This window comes from Lycorma delicatula, chromosome 6 (genome assembly GCF_047948215.1).
Source record: "Lycorma delicatula isolate Av1 chromosome 6, ASM4794821v1, whole genome shotgun sequence".
Taxonomy (NCBI): domain Eukaryota; kingdom Metazoa; phylum Arthropoda; class Insecta; order Hemiptera; family Fulgoridae; genus Lycorma; species Lycorma delicatula.
Window position 1 is genome coordinate 26,874,042 of NC_134460.1, and position 23,833 is coordinate 26,897,874.

At 28.5% G+C, this 23,833-nt stretch overlaps 1 protein-coding gene across 1 annotated transcript in view; it reads right to left on the minus strand.

Moving 5' to 3' along the window:
- Positions 1-1,377: 1,377 nt before the first annotated feature.
- The window catches only part of LOC142326773 (transmembrane protein 87A), a 64,245-nt gene continuing 41,789 nt past the window's right edge, over positions 1,378-23,833 (minus strand). The window contains exons 11-15 of the mRNA XM_075369470.1: positions 16,493-16,572; positions 13,978-14,045; positions 9,012-9,064; positions 6,168-6,195; positions 1,378-4,115 (exon numbers count right to left, since the gene is read on the minus strand). Of these exons, the coding sequence (XP_075225585.1) occupies positions 4,074-4,115; positions 6,168-6,195; positions 9,012-9,064; positions 13,978-14,045; positions 16,493-16,572 (271 nt within the window). The 3' untranslated portion in view covers positions 1,378-4,073. The remainder of the gene's footprint in view (positions 4,116-6,167; positions 6,196-9,011; positions 9,065-13,977; positions 14,046-16,492; positions 16,573-23,833) is intronic.

A 23,833-nucleotide genomic window follows, 5' to 3' on the forward strand; every position in this document is an offset into this window, starting at 1 on the left:
TTTCATTGAAGTGTAATAACCAGAAACTGTCCAGATATATAAGTTTACATTTTGTGTGGTGCAACTAAATTTTGTTACTAATTCTAAAATATCAATTGTCCAAAATAGCTGATAAATGAATTCAGGTTTAGAGAATGTATTTATTAGCTCTACTGAATACTTTTTAGCTTCAGTGTTTTTGCATTTTTGGATGCATTTAGTTCGCTTTTTTTGCAAAACAATGAAAAATAATTTCAAATCTCTTTCAAATGTTCTGTAAACTCTCAATTTACTCTGAACAAAATGGGTTTGTTGGAATGATTTAGGGTTTAAAAACTCACTTGCAGTTCATCTGCTAATGTAATTAATTCCTCATAGCCAATTCCCCAGTTGTAATCATTACATTTCCTACTCTTTGAGTCTGACTGTTAAACCAAGAAAAAGTGTTGTCATTGGAAAAGTCATTTAAAACACATTCTAATCTACGTGCTAAATCCCACATAGGGAAGAAAAAGTCATGGTCAATCCCTTCACAAAGCAGGACCAGTTTTTTATCTACACCAAGATCAAAATATTTTCCATCAAAGTCATGTTTAACTGTTCATTTATTTTAATATTAAAATTCTCAATAGCACATTAGAATTTCTAACAAGAACATGACCCTCATGTGAAGTGCCACATGGTGATATATCAATAATAATACAAGTCTGAACACCATCTATTAATGTGGTCAGATATATAATCTGATATATATGGTAAAGTTTGATTATTTTATCAGCAGTGACAGATACTACAGGCAAATGGTTTGTTACAGGATTTCTAGTACCCAAAACATTTGCTTTCATAGTAAAAAATATGTTTTTTCTGAGTTCTGTAAAATTCCTTAGAGTGATTAAGCTCACCAATATCAGCATCATTTAATACATTTATACTTAAATAATCTTTCACAAGAATTCCCACCCTTACCTTCTTTAATGCCACTAAGATGTTCTAGCAACCTTCAGACCCACCTTTTTGTGTTCTTTTTGAAAAATAACTTATTCTTAGGGAATCACCGGGCAAAATAGAAAAATCAACCCCCAGAGAATAGCTCAACATAGCAAGCAGGCACCAATCTCGGCCACAATCCTCAATACATCAGATATGTTTTATGATAAGAGTGAGCATACTACCTACTTATTGACTTCCACTTCAGTATTAAATAGCTTAAATATGTACTGCAACAGAAAATGGCTTTCTTTCAGAAATTAAAGTGACTCTGAAGCAGATACAGTGTTGCTACAGAACAACCTTGGCCATTTTTGGATTTCGATGGCATGCAGCAATATCCAATGAATTATTAACTGTTCAACAAATTTCTCAGTGAAGGTTAGTCAGAAATTGATATAAAACAATAAATAATAATTAGTGAACAATTTTATTCAAAATTTTCTAGTATTTACAAAAGTTTTTCAACACTCTTTTTATCAGCACAAAAAGGATAATATTTTTTTTAAATATATATATGTACAATTTAAAATGATACTTGGAACTTCTTTTTAATCAAGAAATTCATATAAATTTCATTAAAAAAAAATAATAATAAATAAAAAACAATAAATATGTGGTAACTAAAGAATAAACAAAAAAGCTACTCTTACTGATTTTCTAATCACAAAAACTGTTATTTTTTCAATTTGTTTAAATACTGATGGATTTTACACAAACTATTAAATGAATGGAAGCAAAGAAGATCTTTTAGAGTTAAAATTGGTCTTTTAGAAGAAATAAACACAGATGAAATTTAAACTGTGGAAAAATGTGCAAACAACTAATTATATTTGATATGCATTAGTTAATTTACCAAACCCAGTAATAATAATCATGAGTTTAATGTCACAATAATTACAACATAAAAAAAACAGAAGGGAAACTAATTATGTACACTTTAATCACTGGAAACTGTTTACTACATAATTTTTTTTTTTTTCAATTTGTTTAAATACTGATGGATTTTACACAAACTATTAAATGAATGGAAGCAAAGAAGATCTTTTAGAGTTAAAATTGGTCTTTTAGAAGAAATAAACACAGATGAAATTTAAACTGTGGAAAAATGTGCAAACAACTAATTATATTTGATATGCATTAGTTAATTTACCAAACCCAGTAATAATAATCATGAGTTTAATGTCACAATAATTACAACATAAAAAAAACAGAAGGGAAACTAATTATGTACACTTTAATCACTGGAAACTGTTTACTTCAGAAGGGTAATTTAATAAATAAGAAAAGTGGATGTATTTCATAATACAATATAGTCAAATGTTTTTTAAAGTAATCCTTTTTCTTTTCCATTCACACTTTTATTTTACATTATACATCTTAAAACCACCATAATTTTGTGATATCAATACTTAATTCTCTCAGAACTCTGAACTCCATTCATACCACATTTCCTATTACATAATTATGTCTTTAAATTTTATACTCCATAAACTACATTTCAAAATGGTAATTGCAACTATATTTACATCAGTTTCAAGATTTTTCCATAACTTGAACTGCTTATTAATAATTTTTTACTCCTATAAAAAATGGTTCTTCATTACCAGAATCGGTGATTATATTTGATGTCATTTGAACAACAGTTTTATCTTAATGTACATAAATTCTAAGGACTATGATATCCAATTATAATGACACTATAACAAAAACAACCTAATGTAGATATATCATTAATGTAAAATAGCATTACTCCAAATAAAATAACAAAAATTTAATGTATTATTAGTTAAGTGATTTCTAACCACATCATGACAAAATATCTTTTTAAATTGTAAATTTAAGCCTGAAGTCTGTGAACATTTTCAGGTATTTCTATTAATTTGGCAGTAAGAACAATCTATAAAATTAGTAAGATCATATGAAGTTTCTTAAACTCCATTGCAATTTTCAAAATATCAGAAATGAACTAAAACAATATCAACATATATAACATATAAATACACAAAGGTCCTTGGACACAAGTTTGTAAACTAGCTTTATTCATTAACATTTAAAAAAATGATAACTAGTTTAACAAATCTTTATTGAAAATGCTAAAGAATGGAGTTATGCATTTCACAACATATCACAAAACACATACACTCTTAGTAAGACTGGTTGATAAAGACAATTAATTACACTTTGAAAACCACATAAAGACAATTCAGTCTTCACATAAAGACAATTCAGATGGTTAATCAGTGTTAATGTAATTTAAAAAAAAAAGGTTAGGACAGAAAATAGTAAATACTTTCCTAACTGGTGCAAAGGTGCTGAAATTCTTAATCTTAAAATAAGTAATTAATAAGCATATTTCTTTGAAGATTATAATATAATTAGCTGAATCAATATCTTAATAATAATAATAATAATAATAATAATACACATATGCAGGATAACTGAATTGTATAAAAATCTAGTTTACAATTAAGCAAACATTTTAGAATATTCATACACTATCAACAAATGTAAATGCATTACTGCTGTTAACAATAAACATCTTACATAAAGTAACAAAAATAAGTACAAAAAAAAAATAAACTAATTTTTATACACAATGAAGATTATATTTTATCACTTAAAAGTCAACATGAACAAAATCAGCATCACAATACACTACTACTTTTTTTAATATCATTCTTATTTTATCATGATAAAATGCATTCAATGAAGTGCAGAACTAGTTACATGTTAACGATAAGGTATAATTTTTTGTTTATCTAAGTATTAAAGCTTGTGTTGGAAGTTGCATTACACTTCAAAGCTGGTTTACACAAAGATAGGTGAAATCATTTTAGTTTTGGGAAGTTATTTAGCACATAAGTTAAAAATTAAAAACATTAAATTATTAATAAACACATTATAAATGCAACTACAAAATGATCTGATAAAATAATGTAGTTGTTTTTTAACTGGCTAGTTTCTTGCTTCATAATAAATTAATAGCAAATTAACACATTAATTATTTACTATTTCATAAATATCAGTCATTATAATGATGATGTCAACGACGATGATGATAATGTTAATTCTGTGAAATAAAGTAAGATAATATTCATATACCTTCATTGCATCTTAGAAATCTCAAATCTAGTATTCATTATTTCCTGCAAAATATAAAATCATGTATAAGAACACAAAGATGATAAAAAATTAGTAAACATTTTTATTTTTTATATTACCAGAGGGTGAAACAAATAGGAAACTAATCAATCCATTCCTGTTGCATCTAGTATTTTCATATCAAATAATGTAAACCATTCTATGTCAAAATTATATCAAATTCCAACTGATAAATGATTCCTCATTTTTAGCTTGGGTGAAATAATATAACGGTCTTTCAATAATTAAAGAGATAAATGACTGAAAAAAAGTGATTATTTATTCAATGACAATGAAAATATTCCCTATTTTTCATATGTAATATGACTTATTTTTTATTTTTTCTATTTATTCATTTTTTTCTACTTATTTTTTTATTTTATTTTTTTCCATCTTTCTATAACTACTGTTTGTAAAAACTCTTTGTGAGGAATGAACAAAAATATTCTTGTGCAGTTCTGCGCAACAAAACTAACTTTTTGTTATTTTAAATTGTATAATTTTTGCACAAGAATTATTCAAAACATAAATTAAATGAGAAAACTAGAGGTATAATTTTTTTTATTTATTTAATATTAAAATATAGTTTCTGTTTATAAGAAAATTAAATTATTATAACCATAATTTGATGAAATAATTAAAAATAATGATTAGACTCTGAACACAAGTATCATGTTTACTCACTCACCACTGTGACTCACTCCATAAGTGGTGTATGAAAAATATACCAATAGAAAGTCAATATAACCTCAAATTGATGTTTTATATATACATATATAAAAACACAAGGAAATGACATTTTAAGTAAATTGTATTTTCATACTCCTCATATCTCAAAAAAACACAAACAACTCCTCCTGACCCAACTTTTGAATACCTTTCCATGTCTTTTGAATGATTTGGGGGTTGACCTTATTATGCAGAATTGCTTTTCTCACCTTCTGAAAGAAAATCAGGATGTTTCGTCTAATTGAGTTTCATTTTATTTTATAACATATCACAGTAATGCTCACTGTTAATTTTTTCCCCCAAATAATTGTAATAAACTGGACCTTTGTGTTCCCAAAACACTATGCATCACTTTACTGTCAGATGCATAGGTCTTGTGAATTTTTTCCTGGTGAGCGAACTTGGACATTTCCATTCTTTATGCTGATGTTTGGGTTCCACTTCAGAATGATGAATCAAAGTTTCATGAACAACTATACATTTTTAAAAAAAACCAATCCAAACTTTTCCTAAAAATCATTGTTTAAGTTCTGTACAAATATGAATTCAGGTGTCTGTGATTATGAGTCAACAGTCTCAGAACCCACCTTGAACATGTTTTGTAAAAACTTAGCTTATCAAGAATAATAGAATGGACTGTGCCAATACATGTACTACAAATTTCAGTAATATCCCAAATTTTTATATATCCATTCTTGTGAATAAAATAATTTAGGCAGTTTTGCAAAGCGTAAACATAAAGCGTTATAGTTGTTCCACTACAATGAAAATTAGCGATACTTGTTCTATCCAATTTAAACTATTCGATCCATATATAAATATTTTAATGGTTAATACACTTTTTATCATACTGTCTTATCATCCAAGAGTGTCAATTTTATACCTTCATTTTCAGCCAGTTTTACACATTAAGAAAATAAAAATCTTATCGCAGCATGCTTTTCTTCCACATACATGTTTCAAATGGAATTGACTTTTTGAAATAAATTAAGGATATTATAATAGAAATTATTTTTGAACAGCAAATATTTTCTGTCATGGTTCAAACTTGAGCATCTGGCATTTTCAGTTTATTATATTAAAGTTTTTGATTGTTGCCATTTGTCTCTTTAATTATTTAATGAGGATACAAAAATTACAGGGAACTGTATCTGTATAGCAATCTATATAACCAGGGGGAATGCATCTTAAATTAAAAAACTGAGCAAGATATTAATCATAAAAAGAACTAGTGGCCTTATGCTCTGGAAAACCATTATAAAATATTTATTTTATCTTAATTTCTTTAATGTATGTTTTGTAATTTAACATTTAATTATGTTACTTACTTCATCTGAATCCAAGATAGGTAATGCACTGGAACAAAGCAAATATATTTTAATATTAATAAAGTAATAAATAAAGTTTTATATAAAAATCAGCTAATGGAAACTGATTATTTAAATGATGTATGTTTAAAATTAATCACATCTTTAGATCATTTAACAAATTAATTTTTATCTTTGTAAAATTATCTTAATAATTTTACAAAAATTACAAAAATAATAATTTTTGTAATATTATATAAATAAAAGTAGGTACCAAATCTTCAAATAAGTTTTGTTGTAATGGTAGTATATAATGATGGTCTTCAACTTATAAATGATAAGAACATTTGATAATATAAAGCTATTTACACCACTGAAGATAACCATATAAAAAATTAAGGAAATTTATAAAAACTCTGTTAAGTAATACACAACAGACCAATGTTTGTGGTTCTAAACCTTCAACATCATATATAATAATAGATAAAATTCAATTTTTATTTAAGTATTCAACATTCATGAATATCATAATGAAGCCATTGTAGCTGCTTAGATGACCTAGTAAAAACCTTTTACCTTTCTTGAACTGTTCAAACTCCTCCATACTGTATTATTTATTTGTTTAAGTGTATCACTTTAATAACTTTTATGGTGTTTATGCATCTGTAGTGATTAAGTTCTATTCACAAGTTCAATAAATGATAGCAGTTCAATTTTATAAAAACTGTGTGCAATGCAGAAACTTCTTTTAACATAATACACTATCATGTAGATTCTCTTAGAATATATCTGCTACATATTATGACAAATATAAATAAATATTAAATAAATAAATAAATAAAAATATTAAATAAATATTAAATAAATAAATATTCATTTACAGGTTATATAGTGTATAATGAGTAACATTTGTATAACTTAATATCCTTATTACAATAATATTAATGGTGAAAAAAATTAAATTTTAACAGAATTTTCTTTAAAAAAAATTTAATTGGTTTTCACAACAGAAATGATTACAGTTAGTCAGTCAAACAAGAAATAAATAATTTTACAACTGATAAGAGAATGAAAAATATTATGTAAAATATAATAAAATAAGAGAAATTATTAAAAAAATTAATAGAAAAAATAGAAACATTAAAAAAGACAATCCTAAAATTAAAAACCATATTTTACAACAGCTTTCAATACATTCTAAAAATTCACTTTTGTTGCTGAAATAACCATTCTCTGACAGAAATTTAAAAAAATTAATTATTATTAAAATAATATAAAAATTTCCTGTCATACTTTCTATCATTTTCTACCAAATTAACTACATAAATGGAAACAAGAAGTCTCAGAATAAAATGGCTGGTAATATCAGATTGAGCAGCATTCTAAAAAAGACTTATAACCTCTTTGTACTGTCTGATCTGCATAAACGGCTCTGGATGACCACCCAACAGGGTATAATACCTCTCATTTTCAAGAGAGAATTGCTAAACAATACTTACTGCTAAGACAACCTTAAAACCTTTGCTATCACCTGTCATTCTGGAATTAAACCTATTTTGACAATATCAGCCTCTTTTATGTAATCCATCTATAAATGTCTGGACTGTTTGTACACATACATTCCATAATAATAGACAAATATTTTTATACGTAGATTATAGTTCAAAAATATGTGCAATGTAGATTACAGTTCATTGCATGTTTTTGTGACTGGGCAGTGTTCATGAGGTCTTTGTAACTGCATGTACAAAGCAAGTGCATGTGTGTAGAAGTAAGGGGAAAATAAATATACGTGCAAAAGAAGTAAAGTCTTGTCAATCAAGAATAAAGGTTCTATGGGAACTGTACATAAAAGTGAAAATCTATAACTGACATGTTGACAACATTTTCAGACCTTTCCGAGATACTTACAAAAAAAAATAACATCATTTTGTTCTTACACCTGGTAAGAATAAACTGTAAAATCTAGAGAAAAAGTTCTGCATTACAAGAAGTATAAATGATAAATCAGAAACATTAACAATTTTTAATGCCATATGATACACATTGGAAGATTTGGACTGTCATTTGTTATGTTCTTACAAAACATAATGCCTTTGGTAGACATATTGCACGATTCATACCAGTAAGTTCACAAAATAATTAAAATTGTGATTGTATTTAGTGATACCCGACATTGTATTGAAGGTCCAGCATTTTATATAAACTATGTAATGAGGCTTCTAATGATGTTAATAACAATTTGTCTTGATGCTGGCAATAAAGGAGAGAAACTTTTGACTTTTGATTTCAATAAAACCAGAAATATGCAATGAGAAAGTATATCACTAAAGTTTCTCTACAAAAGCATAACTTTCCTAGAGTTATGGTAGTCCTATTCACCACTTACATCCATTGAATTTCTTTCTATGGGAATACCTAATAACACTGTAAATCAAGTTACTTCTAAAATCGGCACATTTTGGTAAGACTATTACCCAACCTGCACAGGATATATATATATATATATATATATATATATATATATATATATATATATATATGTAGCAAGTATCCAAAAACACTGTCATTATCAAGCAAAGTCCAGTCCTGCCTACAAAAAATTGCTGCCAATTCCAATTATATACATTGGTCTCATAATGTTGTTTTTATGTTTTTTCATGGGTAATATTATATTTTTTTAACACTATGGATACTTTACACATACAATAAAGAGAACTTAAGAACTACAATATTTTGTATTTTGAAAATAAAAAAACAGATTTAAGGAACTGAAAAAATGTAAAAATCTTTTACAAGACAAGAGGGAAGTGTTTCTCTATAATGTGTATCCTAAATGAAGCTCAACCAGGTTGTTTTACTTACGTATCTGCCAATGAAGAAGGAATATTCTCTTCAACCCACTTTAGATCTTCTTCCTGTAAATTAAAAATTAATTCCAGTCTTTAAGTACATGCAAATGAAAGTAAAACAAATGTGAGAAATATTCACCTAGCTTGAACTTCTGGAGAACAAACCACACAGAGAAAACAGTATCCATGTATTCCTGTATTCCTGAAGTCTCCATGCTACAACTGTACCTGTATTTTGTACCATTCTTGGACTACCTCAGAATATGCTATTAATTAGAATCCAAAAACATAATAGTAGTCAGGAGATAATATTAAGGAGCTAATAGTATTAAAATGTAAATGGTTTGGCTTGAACAGTTAACCTTCTGCATGGAAAAGCAAATGCTGACCCTCTGAACCACTCTGATATATGAGACAGAAGTAAAGCAAAAAAAAAGATGAGACTCCTTTTTTTAGCATCAGATAGTACAAGACTATCTGATGCTTTATTTACAATCATCCTGTAACAACTGAATATACTATATGTCTAATAGAATTTAATTCACTGTGATAGTCTTGATACCAAGGAAAAGAATTACTAAAATGTGAAGTCCAGATCATATACAGGAGGTGTATCACAAAGTTCTTTAGGGACTTTGATAACCTATTCTACTTGTGAAAATAATGTAAAAAGTTCATACAAACATACGTCCTAAAATACTTCAATTGTGAGTTACAGCTAGTGAAAGATTTTGCTCAGATTTCAGCTACTTTGTTGAAATGAGGTCATATTGAAATTTTTAGGATATTAAGTGGTAGAATCAGTGATTTCTTATGATTTTTTACCTGAAAAATCAAATAAAATAGGTCCCTAAACCATATCTGCAGTAGTTTTTAAGAAATCAGGGGCGAAAATCTATAAACTGGGGTAAAAAACCCTGTTTTTATGTTAGATGTACGATAACTTCTTTGTTAAATGGGTAAAATAAACACATAAAACCTTTAAATAAAATTTGCAGAGAATTTAATTCTGAACAAAATGGTGTATGGTAAGTTGAATAAAACAAGGAAAAGTTAGAAAAATCCAGATTTATTTAACAGTACACTAAGCCAAAGTACATTATACATACCAGTTTATAATAAATGTTCAAAAATGAGCTTGCCATTTTCAACACATTTCTTGGCAAACTTCTGTATTGCTTTTGTTGCTGTTTTTAGCTCTTCAGGGCTGTCCTTAAGTTGCTCAGCAGCATCCATAATGCGGATAATTAATCCTCAGGAAAAAATATTTTTGTCTTATATAAAAAAACAGAAAACAATATACAATAGTGTATACAATATTTTTTATCCATTCCCATACGCAAAAATCTAAAGGTGTTAGATCAGGCAATCTTGGTGACCAGAAATGTGGACCTCCATGACCAATCCCTTTCTCAGAGAAATGATGATTTAATTGAGTGGAAATGGCACAAAAAGAAGTGGGAAGACATGCCAACATTATGGAAGTATACTTTATGTCTCAACACTAAAGTAACATCTTATAATAGTCGCGTCAGTTCTTCTTGAAGAAAGAGCAAGTAGACCTCAACAATCAAGTGACAAGGTAATATGAACGGTCCAAACTGGTGATTGTGAACAAGGCCGCACCATACAGTGATGCTAAATTGGTATTGAAAATTGCCTTCTACTGCTTCATGAGGATTTACTTCTACCAATGTATGCTCATTGCGTAAAAAGTTGTTGACACCATCTTAAGTGAAATTTGCCTCGTCAGTAAACAAAAAATACTTCTAGAATTGTCGATTTGTATTCCACAAGTTGTAGAAATCCAAGCAATGCAGACTATCTCCTGGGTGTAGATACTGAATTGTTTGTTTATGATAAGGATATAATTTGTTTTGTTTAAATGTTCTCCAAACCATCAAATGCAAAACTCCAATCCGCTTAGAAAGATATCGTGTACTAATGCCTGGACTGCATCAATAATAATTTCATCAATAACAAAGTTGTGTTAGACAGATTGTTTGTAACCGATATGAATACTAGATAGTGAACCTGCTGACGAAGATTGTGAAAAGTCCTACTAACTGTTTTGGGATTTGGAATCCTGGGATTCGAAAAACATATTTCATATTCTACTGCAGCAGCTAGAGCATTACCATTACACACACCTAAAGTGAATACCATATCAGCGTATTCCTCTGTTGTAAATAAGTACAGCATTACTTCAATGGCAAATCGATCATGTTCAAACTAAAATTCACAGAAAATCTTCACTAACGACAGCACAGTATACAGTACCTGATATACTTAATGTACTTTACAGAATAATTTAAACACTAATACAGTATTGTACATTGTTGATTAGCTGCTGTTATTTTATTGCCAACTTTGAAATAATACTTTCCAAATAACTTTTGTATTTCTGACATTAATAATAAATTTATTATCTAATTTTTTTTTTATTATTTTTGTTTTACAATTGTATAATTTCTAGATTTTTTAATTTTTTTAAGAGCAATTTTTAACAGTAAATTTTGTTTTTACATATTTTTCACACTACCAAAAAATAATTTGGCTTTTGTTTACATAAAATAAGTACTTTTCTCACAAATGCAGTAATGTACTGCTTCTAAATATAATTCAAATTTTTCTAACTTTTCTTTGTTATATCTGACTTATCTTACTCCATTTGTTCATAATTAAATTCTCGAAAAGTTTTATTTAAAGGTTTTATGTGTTTATTACTCATTTAACTAAGTTATTGTACATCAAACATAAAAAAAACACGGTTTGTTTACCCCGATTTACAGATTTTCACCTCCGATTTCTCAAAAAAATACTACAGATATGGTTTTGATATCTATTTTAGCTAATCTTTCAGGTAAAAAACCATAAGAAATCACTGATTCTGCCACTTAATAGATATCCTAAAGATCTCAATACGACCTCATTTCAACAAGGTAGCTGAAATCTGAGCAAAATCTTTTACTAGCTGTAACTCACAAATGTAGTATTTTAGGACAAATGTTTATGTGAACTTTTTCCATTATTTTCACAAATAGAATTGGTTATCAAAGTACTTGTGGAACTTGGTGATACATCCTGTAGATGAGTCTATTGCACCAAAATAATACTGTACTTTTTTTCACACATCAAAGTTTAAATAATCTACTTACTACAAAACTGCCTTTACTCATTCAATATTTTGATTTCCACCACTCCCATCACTCATTATGAAGCAACATTTGTAAAATTATATCACTAATGTACAAGTTGATTGACACATTTGTTTTATTTTCTCTAAAAGCATCAATGTATTTATCAACCACATGAGGCACTTTTGACACATCTCTGTATGATTTAATTTCCATCGTCAAATCATGCTTTGCACAGCAAACCTGTAGCTCAAGATACATTGACCTAATTACTTAACAGAAATTACAGTATTTATGCAGTTAGAAAAATTAATATAAATAAAACCAACCTATGCAGTTAAAAATAATTGTTAAATAATTATAATTTATTTGTTTGTTGGAAAAGTACATTCATTAGAGTTGTTAAAAGATAACTGAGTAAATAAAAGTATTTAATTTTACATACAAAAAATGTTCAACTTTTCTTTTTACAATTTTACAAGCAGTTGAAATATAATTATGTAATAAATAACTATCACTACACTTTTTACTTTTAGGAAAACCTTCAACAAAATAAACAATACATTTGTTCCTTTTAATATACTGAAACTAAATTCTTTTTTTAAAATAAAATATAACTAATAATAAACTATATAGTTTATTTGATGTATGCATGAAGAACCTTTATTACTTCAATAAATTAAATGGAAACAAAAATGGTGTAAATGGAAATAGATGGTAACCAGATTGTTAGAAGAATTTAGTAAGAGTTATTTAAATAAATAATAATAAATAAAACTTTGGACAGAAAACATAAAGGCTAAATAAGAAAGAATAAAGTGAAGTTAAAGAAGAAAGGAGCAAATTTAAATACAAAAAAAGTTTATACGTGAACCAGAAGCTGTTAATTGGTAAACAGAAAATGTAAAACATTATAGCAATTAAATCAAGGACTTACCTGTTAAAGAAATAATAGTGGAAATGAGGGGAAACTTACACTGAAACTAAAAAAAAGTCAGAGAATAATAACAGAAAAAATATATAGGTAACAATTTATGTAAGAATTACAAGAAGCTATGGTTGATGGAAATAAAACCTTTTCCATATGTGAAGAACAAAAGATCTTCAAACAAATGTTGCATGCAATAGCTGTTATAGATAATAATGATATTCAAATCGATTGTATGGCAGTTAAGGAAAAATGCAGATTATTTTAAATTTATTTAATGTAAAGTGATGGTGAGGAAGTGGCTGTAGTTTTTCACACAAATAATTTGATGAAAGAAAAGGATGTACCATAACCAAACTTAAAGGGAACAATAAAAAAATAAAACTCAGAAAGGCATGATCAAATAAGCAAATAACTAATTAGAGGTGCAGGAGTAATGTGAATTGTTTGATTAAGTAAGGTAATAAGAAAAATAAACAGATTACAGGTAATACGAAATATCAGAAGATCAAAGAAAAATCATAGTCATACAGTTGTAAAAAAAAGAAAAGAATGTAGTAATTATGTCAACAAAAAATTATGTCATATTCTAAAATATCTGTTAACCTCTAAATTCAAAGTGTCTTGACAGAGACGCTTGAGATGGTTAATAGAATGGAAGAAGTTTTGAAAAAGCTGTCTTCAAATTAAAATCCAATAAGAAATGTGCAATAAGTAACTCTAGGGACGGGTGGCTAGATGAGATTAAAATGTTAAAGGGAAAATTATCACTTGTTTCTGTAAAGTAAAATTCAGGTATATGTAGTCAAAAGATAGGATAAGAATTATGTTTGTCTTACAAGTAGCAATAAGTGGATGTAACATTAAACTAATTTATTATATAAGTGTATATAATTTTTTAAACTTATACTTACAGCACTATTTGTACTTAATTTTTGTTTTGGCGAGTTAGAACCGCTGACTGGAGCCCTCATTTTAACACCTAAAAAGACAGAAACTTTGTTGTATCATTATCAATCATAACTCAAATTACATAACACCAAATAACAATTATAAAAAATTAATAAGACTATGTTAATGAGTTCAGTTTAAGCAATTTTGCCCAAAATGGTTTTTACCAAATATAGTTTCAACTCCTGTTTTATTGTCATCAGTAAATTAAGTTGAGAGATGGATAATATTATTATCTCTTGACTTGAGGTAGGAATAATATGATAAATATGACAGTGGTTGACAGTCACCTAACAATCATTTAGGTAATCTTGTTTATAAGTATTATGTGAGATGTTAAGAGATAAAATATGTAAACTCATATAACAGAGGCACAACAAATAAATTATTGAGGTAAAATCTCAAATTATAACTTGGTTGTTATAAAATTATCCAATGATAAAACAAAAACTCTAAAAGTATATTAACAAATGAATTAATATAAACCAATGAATGTGGATTGATCTTCTATCGTATAAGCCAGTTTACATAATTTTAATTTCTGGTAACTTTTAACAGTTGTATAAAATGAAATAGTCATAATAATATGGTGCTGGAGAAGTCCTCTGAAAGTGAACATTTTCAGATTGTAATACAAAAGAATCTTCAGACATGCCGGATGGGGGGGTAAAGAGACTATGACATCTGTTTTCCTTCTGGTCCTAAATGTATGATTCAAACTCAAGGAAAACCTTAGAATTTCTTATTACTTAGTGCAAGTCTTATTATAAACATCAGGAGGAAATACAAATTTTGATTCTGCAGATCCAACATACAAGTAAAAATTCCCAAACCAAAAATTTAATTAAAAAACCAAATGGAGGGTAATTAATATCTGTGTCAAAGTTTAGATTTGTTTAATTTCTCAACGCTAATTTATTAAAATAAACATAAATGTAAATACTAATACCTTATTTAAAAACAGAATAAAAGGAACATAGTTTTTATCAGTAAATTTTTATAAATTCGTTAACAGCAACATTTATTGAAAAAAATAATTTGTTCACTAAGAATTTTCTGATTGTTGAGTATCTCCACTGCCAATCTGATGTATATAGAGCGATTCCAAATTGTACAGCAATTTCTAGGGAGATGATTCTAAAGCCAGAAATAAGAAAAAAAAGTTCAATAAACATAGGTCAGAAAACGGTTTGCGAGTTTTAGCTTGCGAAACAATTAACCCTGCTTTCTGCTCTCTCTGTGGGCTTAAACTAGACATAAATTCTTAGGATACAAATCTAGGGGTAAATTTGATGGTTTCTTATGGGTTTTATCTAATAAATTGAATAAAAGTGGTCCCAGACCCCTATCTCACTTAGGTTTTAAGAAAAATGGGATAAGACAAAAAAGGTTTTGTCGAAAAATATGCTTTTTTAGGTTTGGAATAAAATAACTTTGTTAATTTAACAATAAACACAAAAAAAATTCAGTTAACTTTCTACAGAATTTAATTCTGAGAAAATTAAACACAAATTTGAGAAGTTCAACTTTAATCCGAAACAATGGATCAGAAAAGTGATACGATTTTAAACAGAACAATTAACTTACATACAAATGCTAAAAATTATTCATATTAGATCAGATTCATATTAACTTACAATGACTGTATTTTTCACAAAAACTACAACTTTAATTTCATTAAAGGATTAATTTTATTACAACAATGTTCTTAATACATACAGTACTGTGATCATTGTTAAAGCGAAATCATGCTAACACTCATAACTAGTTTTACACAAACTATTCAAGACTTTGTTAAGCTGTGATAAATTTAAAGCACCTGAGGTACAAAGAGAAACACCAATTAGATTAGCAGTCTCTGAGAGTATTGATGTTCATTACATAGTCAGGCTCTGGGACGAACAGAGTGAAGATGTCAGTTATATTACTGAGTATCACCTGCATTTCAATGATGTTCGGCTCAGTGAAGGAGACAGTGGGAAACTATCTCTCTCTTTTCTTAGCAAGTCCTGGCATCGAATACTCGCAATTAAGAATGACTGTTGTTTTTGAGGGTGACCAGTGATTCAGATTCAAATAAGGTTTAATTGCAAAAGTTATGACTGAAGTACTTAACATACCATATTGTTAAAAATATTACACACAAAATTACAAAAATAATGTATGATATTAAATGAATAAATACATTAACATGTAGCATGGTTTAGATAACTGGCAAGTTTAACAACTTATTAATTTTTAGTGCAGTGGATAAAGCTTATTGTTGCTAGGCTGTCATAACCCTGAAATGAGCGTAATTTAAATATCCTAATCAATAAATTAAAAAGTTTTATCAATAACCTAAACTTATATAAATGGCAACTCTCTTCAATAGTCAAAGCAAGAGTTAGACGGGATTTTATGGTAAATGAATAAAAAAGAAATATTAATCAACCAATTTAACGACTTTTTAAAAAATTTATTAAATGATCCATTTACCATATGCATTATTAATAAACTGTTCTTCCTCTTCATCATCGTCATCTTCAGGTGCATCTAGTAAGGGAGTAAATGCATATCTGTAATGAGAAATTAAACGCAATTATTTTTAGAAATACTTTAAAATTACAATGTGATTTATCTGTAAATACAATTGTAAAATTTATTACCATTTCACAGGAACAGCACATATGTAATGATGTAATAAAATTTTTATGATGACAAAATATTGTAATCTATGAATACTGCACCACTAAACCAGCACATGCATTTCCCCTAGTAACACACCCTAGGAGAATTCTGGTAAAGTTATCCATCATTCTACAATATTTTGTCCATTCACTGTGAGTAATTGTTTGAAAAGTGAAATGATGTCCATAAATGATGGAGTGGAGTCCATCATAAAAATGGAGCAGCATTTCAGAATTACACAAAGTTCATCATAAAGACTCTCATCAAATGCAGGTGGATATCTACCAATTAAAAAATGTAATCACAAAAATCAACAGTGACAGGACATCACATAGAAAAAAAATTAACAAAAGTATCAATACAACAAGAATAAAGTAATTCCATTAGAAGAGTAAAAATCTTCTGCAGAGTTACTTTTCCAAGCTATGCAAAGGTAAAAGGGCAATCATGTTGCAGCTTATCATTAAATTTTGGGTAATACCAAAAGAATGATAAAGTTCATGAATGTTATTGGCAATGAAACAAGGATCAAGAGTTTCAATATGCAAACGTTTATCTTCACAGTAAGCTTAATAGTAACAAATAAAATCAAAAACAATTTATAAATTTAAACAAATCTGGATAATGATTAAGCAATACAGAATAATGTGGTTTGTAGAAAAATCCCATGATCATAACTACAATACGCCAACTGCTAAAATATTGTGCTATTCGAGTGCTGTGCTATTTTTTTAAAAAATCACAATTTCTGAATACACCTCAACATTACTAATTCAACTACATCAAAATCAGAAAAAAATAAGCAAAATTCAGCTAAGTGGTATAATTAGAGCAAGGAATTACACACAGCAATAATGGAATTAAGAAAGGCCTTTTTCATGGTGATAAAAATACTTTCAAATAAAAGACATTACCTTTACAAATAATAAAGAAAATAATTTACTAAAATTCCAGAAAATTTTAATAAAAAATAATTACCTAATTTTTTTATATTTCTATAAAGTTCACAAGCTTCAATTCTTCCCTGTCTTCATTACATCTATAAAAAAGATGTACTTCTATAAATAAGTTAAATTTATAATGAATAAAAGATTTCCACAAAAGATAACTTACTTTACCTACAAAGATTATAATGAAATCAAATGACAAGAGAAGATAATACATAAGAAAATGCAAAAAAAAAAAACAAACTTTTAATAAGAGAGACACTATTTATATACAATTTTTATTAAAAAAAGAAATTCATTTACTTAGCTAATAAAGAAAAAACCTTCATATAAGAAAGTAAATGCATCTTATCATAAAAAAAAAGATTTTATTTTAATTATTCATAGTGTGTCATGAATTAATGGACTCACTTTACTAATGTATTACACTAGTAAATGTAAATAACAAAAACATAAATTTATTACTTAGTTTTAGTGCCATGACTTCAAAAGAGTAAGCTTAAAATTTTAAAGTAAAAACATAACAAGTGATATAAATCTATCAGGTAAGTTCTACTTTCATTAGAAAATTCTTTATACAAAATCTTAAATATATTAATTAAACAAAATGAAGTTTATTTTATTCTATTAGTATTAATAAGGACATTTTTATATTATAAATAATTTTTTTTAAAAAGTAGATTTTTAATTCAATCTGTATTTTTTTAATATTTGTGTTAGCCATATCAAAACTCTATGAACAGATTTTGGTGCTTTTTATTTTGTAGAAAAGGTTTAGGGGAACTGTAATTCTGTTTGAAGTACAATAGTCCTGCACTGTCCAGATAACACAAGTGGAAGATTTAAATTGTTAAAAAAAAAATGAAATTTTTTTCTATTTGTTTGCTTTAGTTATTACTTCGGATTTTTTCAATAAATCATTTAAAAGTACTTTCGCATAAATTTTAAGAAGAGAAGTAGATAACTTAAAATAAAAAATTACACATTCCTCATTCTACACAGCCATAGTTCGTGCTCATTTGTCCTTTGTATTTTTTTATCAAGATACAGGTTTATCACCTGCAGTGTTTCATATAAACAACTTCCTTTCATCCATAAAACATTTTTTGTATATAAATAACTTTTATTAAAGATACAGTCGAGGTCAAAGGTTTTACTAGAGAAACCACGAACAGTATATATAAAACAACTGACAAAAAAACCAGCAAAGGCAGCAAAACAACCTACTTCAGAATAACAGAGAAGAATGATCAGCTTAAGTGACGGCAAAAATTGGACACTGCCCTACCCATACTAGTATGGGGAGCAGCACAGTAAAAAAAAAATACTTCAATCTTATAATGATTATGTCTATGAAATTGTTCTCTGCTCTTAGAAACAATAAAGATAAAAACAAAAAATTTTAAAAGTGCAGGTATATTTTATAAATTAACTTGAAAATATAACATCAAATTTTGAATACATAAAATACACTAAAAGTAAGATGATTTTTAACTAGATTAAAGGTGCAATCGGCTCATTCTAAATAATGAACTACAGAAATCAAATAAAGTCATACATCGCCTAAAAATTGGTCACAAAAATAATTTATTAGAAAATAAATTTTAAAGAATGTTTGTAATAAGCAAAAAAGTAGATGGGAAAAAAAGACATTGTTTATTAATAATGATGGATAAACTTTATTATTAAACAAAGAGGGAACAATATCTAATAGCTTTATGGAATTTAAAAAAAAATCAAATATCTTTTTATAAGAGTTTTCATAATAGGATTACATGACTATCTCTTCACTTAAATTTTATTTAAAGAAAAGAATACTTCTACGGTGGTTGAAGGTTCATGTTAAACTCTGTCTTTCTTGAGATAGATTTACGAGGGTTGTCTGAAAAGTTCTGAGCCTCAACATGAAAATGGCGGCACTCATCAATAAAAGTTAGGGTATTTATTCGCACATGCGTTGAAAGGTACTAACAAAAATTTAATCATTCTGGACGCACAGTTGTTTGATAATCGTTTGAGTAAGTCATTTTAAGTGTTGTTTTGAAAATAAAAAATTAATATTGTGCTATTATGAAATACTTGCATTTGAAAGGCAACACGCCTATACAAATTAAAACCGAGTTGGATGCTGTTTACAAGGACTCTGTTCCATCATTTCCAACCATGAAAAGATGGGCATCTGAATTTAAGCATGGTCATACCAGCTTGGTTGAATATGAGCATTCAAGATGGCCAAAAACTGCAACCACCACCCACATCATCGTAAAAGTTCAACAAATGGTACTGGACAACTGACAAATTAAGGTTAGAGAGATAGCAGAAGCTATCGCTATACCAAAGGAACGTGTTTGTCATACATTAACTGAAGAATTAGATATACGTAAGCTCTCCGCATGTTGGATGCTGCATTTGCTCAGTTTGGACCAAAAACACATTTGAATGAACATTTCCAAGGCCCTACTGGAGCAGTTTAAGCAAAACGAGTCAGATCTTTGAGTCAATTCATAACCATAGATGAAATGTGGATACACTACTACACTCCTGAGTCAAAACAGTGGATTGCAAAGGGTGAATCCGCACTGAAAAAGGTAAAGACTGTTCCATCGGCTGGGAAGGTGATGGCGACTGCTTTTTAGGATAGTAATGGAATTTTGTTTATCAATTATCTTCAAAAAGGTAAAATAATAATGGGACAGTATTACACATCATTACTTGACAAGCTGAAGGCAGAAATTGCAAAAAAAATGACCACATTTGAAGAAGAAGAAAGTGCTTTTCTATCAGAACAATGCGCCTGCTCACACTGACGGTTGCCATGGCTAAAATTCACAAATTGCACTTTGAATTGGTTAACCACTCACCGTATTCATCAGATCTGGCCTCAAGCAAGTTTTTCTTATTTTCTAACCTTAAGTTTTGCTTGGAGGAAAGAGATTTTCATCAGATGAAGAGGTTATCGCATATGTAAATGCCTATTTTGTGGAGAAAGAAGCCAGCTACTATTTGGAAGGGTTAAAGAGGTTATAGCATTGCTGGAAAAAGTGTATAGACTTGAAAGAAAACTTTGTTAAAAAATAAAACTATATTTGGCAGAAAAAATATGTCTTTCTATGTTAAGTTCAAAACTTTTCAGACAACCTAGGTATATCATATTCCCCTTACAGGCCATGGTAAGCATTCTGAGCAGAGAGGTATAAAATGGTTTGTTTTTATGGTAATTTTCCACTACTGATGTTACTGTATAATTTTTTTTGCCAACAGTTTATTTAAATTTTAAAAACACTGGTACAAATATTTTTGTATTGCTTATTTATTAATAACAATAATAATAATTTTTTCATTTTGCTTTCATTTGCATATTCTAAAAGATAATAATTAACCAATATCTAACGATAAAGATTGTTTAACAATCAAAATGGCAACATAATTTTTAAATTATAATAAAATTTTCTTTGTTAATGGTTTTTGAGCATTAACTATTTTTAATTTGAAATAGTTCTGACATATTTTTACACTAATCAACTAGCTTATTTAATCCTATCAATGTCATTATTTAAGTAATATAAGTCTTCAGTATAGATAACAGTGAAATTAAAATTTTTACTTTCCCATCTAGATAGTACTACAGCAGAGCTATAGCTCTAGAAGGGAAAGTATTATAATAAATTTGGACATACGCGGTTTTCACTGGATCTTGATCTTTTGACAACTAAGGCACTCAAAAAAAACCAGATGGAAATTTTCCAGATGTTAATTCTTGTATGTACATGTGTTTGGTGTTGGCTTCTAAATAACCTTATATCTCTAGAACAGGTAGACCGATTTTGACCAAACTTGGTCAGATTAGAACTATATATGGGGCATTGATACCATTAAATTTTCAACTTAAAAGGTCAAGAGGGTGAGAGGCTGTAGAGTAAGGTAACCAATATTTTGGTAATCTCAGTATCCCAATATTTTGCCTAATTACGGTAATATTTTTCTTAGGCACATTTGTTAACAATTAAAGAAAAACAATATCCGCAAAAAATGTTTTTTTGCAAAATCGCACCCCAACCCCAAAAAATGCTGTTGTAGCCATCTGCTACATTGTGACATCACACGTGAGCGGTAGAATTAAATAAATGAATAATATTTAAAGTGTAAGAAAGTAACTCAGTCTGAGCAGGTCTCAAACTTCATCGCCTGGTTGACTCAGTACCATTAAGTATACATTAAGCCTCAGTATACATTAAGCCTCACTGCTACACCAGTCTACTAACCATACAGGCTAAATTTGTTCTATGTAAGTTATGAAATTACGTTAAGTTTAGTTAATGCTGACTGTCGCCACTAATATCGCCACAGCTGTGCAAATTAAATATGGTATGCCCACGCGTTTTAGTTAGAATTGTTGAATTAAATAAACGAAAAAATATTTTTATTCCTTTTGTCTTCAGTCATTTGACTGGTTTGATGCAGCTCTCCAAGATTCCGTATCTAGTGCTAGTCGTTTCATTTCGGTATACCCCTACATCCTACATCCCTAACAATTTGTTTTACATATTCCAAACGTGGCCTGCCTACACAATTTTTTCCTTCTACCTGTCCTTCCAATATTAAAGCGACTATTCCACGTGCCTTAGTATGTGTCCTATAAGTCTGTCTCTTCTTTTAACTATATTTTTCCAAATGCTTCTTTCTTCATCTACTTGCCGCAACACCTCTACATTTGTCACTTTATCCACCCATCTGATTTTTAACATTCTCCTATAGCACCGCATTTCAAAAGCTTCTTATCTTTTCTTCTCAGATACTTCGATTGTCCAAGTTTCACTTCCATATAAAGCGACACTCCAAACATATACTTTCAAAAATCTTTTCCCGACATTTAAAATAATTTTTGATGTAAACATATTATATTTCTGACTGAAGGCTCGTTTCGCTTGTGCTATTCAGCATTTTATATCGCTCCTGCTTCGTCCATCTTTAGTAATTCTACTTCCCAAATAACAAAATTCTTCTACTTCCATAATATTTTCTCTTCCTATTTTCATATTCAGTGGTCCATCTTTGTTATTTCTACTACATTTCATTACTTTTGTTTTGTTCGTTTATTTTCATGCGATAGTTCTTGTGTAGGACTTCATCTATGCCATTCATTGTTTCTTCTAAATCCTTTTTACTCTCAGCTAGAATTACTAGATCATCAGCAAATCATAGCATCTTCATCTTTTCACCTTATACTGTTACTCCGAATCTAAATTGTTCTTTAACATCATTAACTGCTAGTTCCATGTAAAGATTAAAAAGTAATGGTGATAGGGAACATCATTGTCGGACTCCCTTTCTTATTACGGCTTCTTTCTTATGTTCTTCAATTATTACTGTTGCTGTTTAGTTCCTGTAAATGTTAGCAATTGTTCTTCTATCTCTGTATTTGAACCCTAAGTTTTTATAAAATAATGAACATTTTATTCCAGTCTATGTTATCAAATGCCTTTTCTAGATCTATAAATGCCAAGTATGTTGGTTTGTTTTTCTTTAATCTTCCTTCTACTATTAATCTGAGCACTAAAATTGCTTCCCTTGTCCCTATACTTTTCCTGAAACCAAATTGGTGTTCTCCTAACACTTCTTCCACTCTCCTCTCAATTCTTCTGTATAGAATTCTAGTTTTTTGATGCACGACTAGTTAAACTAATTGTTCTGTATTCTTCACATTTATCTGCCCCTGCTTTTTTTGTTATCATGACTATAACACTTTTTTTGAAGTCTGACGGAACTTCCTCTTTTTCATAAATATTACACACCAGTTTGTATAATCTATCAGTCGCTTCCTCACCTGCACTGCACAGTAATTCTACAGGTATTCTATCTATTCCAGGAGCCTTTCCGCCATTCAAATCTTTTAATCCTCTCTTAAATTCAGATCTCAGTATTGATTCTCCCATCCCATCCTCCTCTATAACACCTTTTTCTAATTCATTTCCTCCGTATAACTCTTCAATATATTCCACCTACCTATCGAATTTACCTTTCGTATTATAAATCGGTTTACCATCTTTGTTTAAGACATTATTAGATTTTAATTTATGTACCCCAAAATTTTCCTTAACTTTCCTGTATGCTCCATCTATTTTACCAATGTTCATTTCTCTTTCCACTTCTGAACACTTTTCTTTAATCCACTCTTCTTTCGCTAGTTTGCACTTCCTGTTTA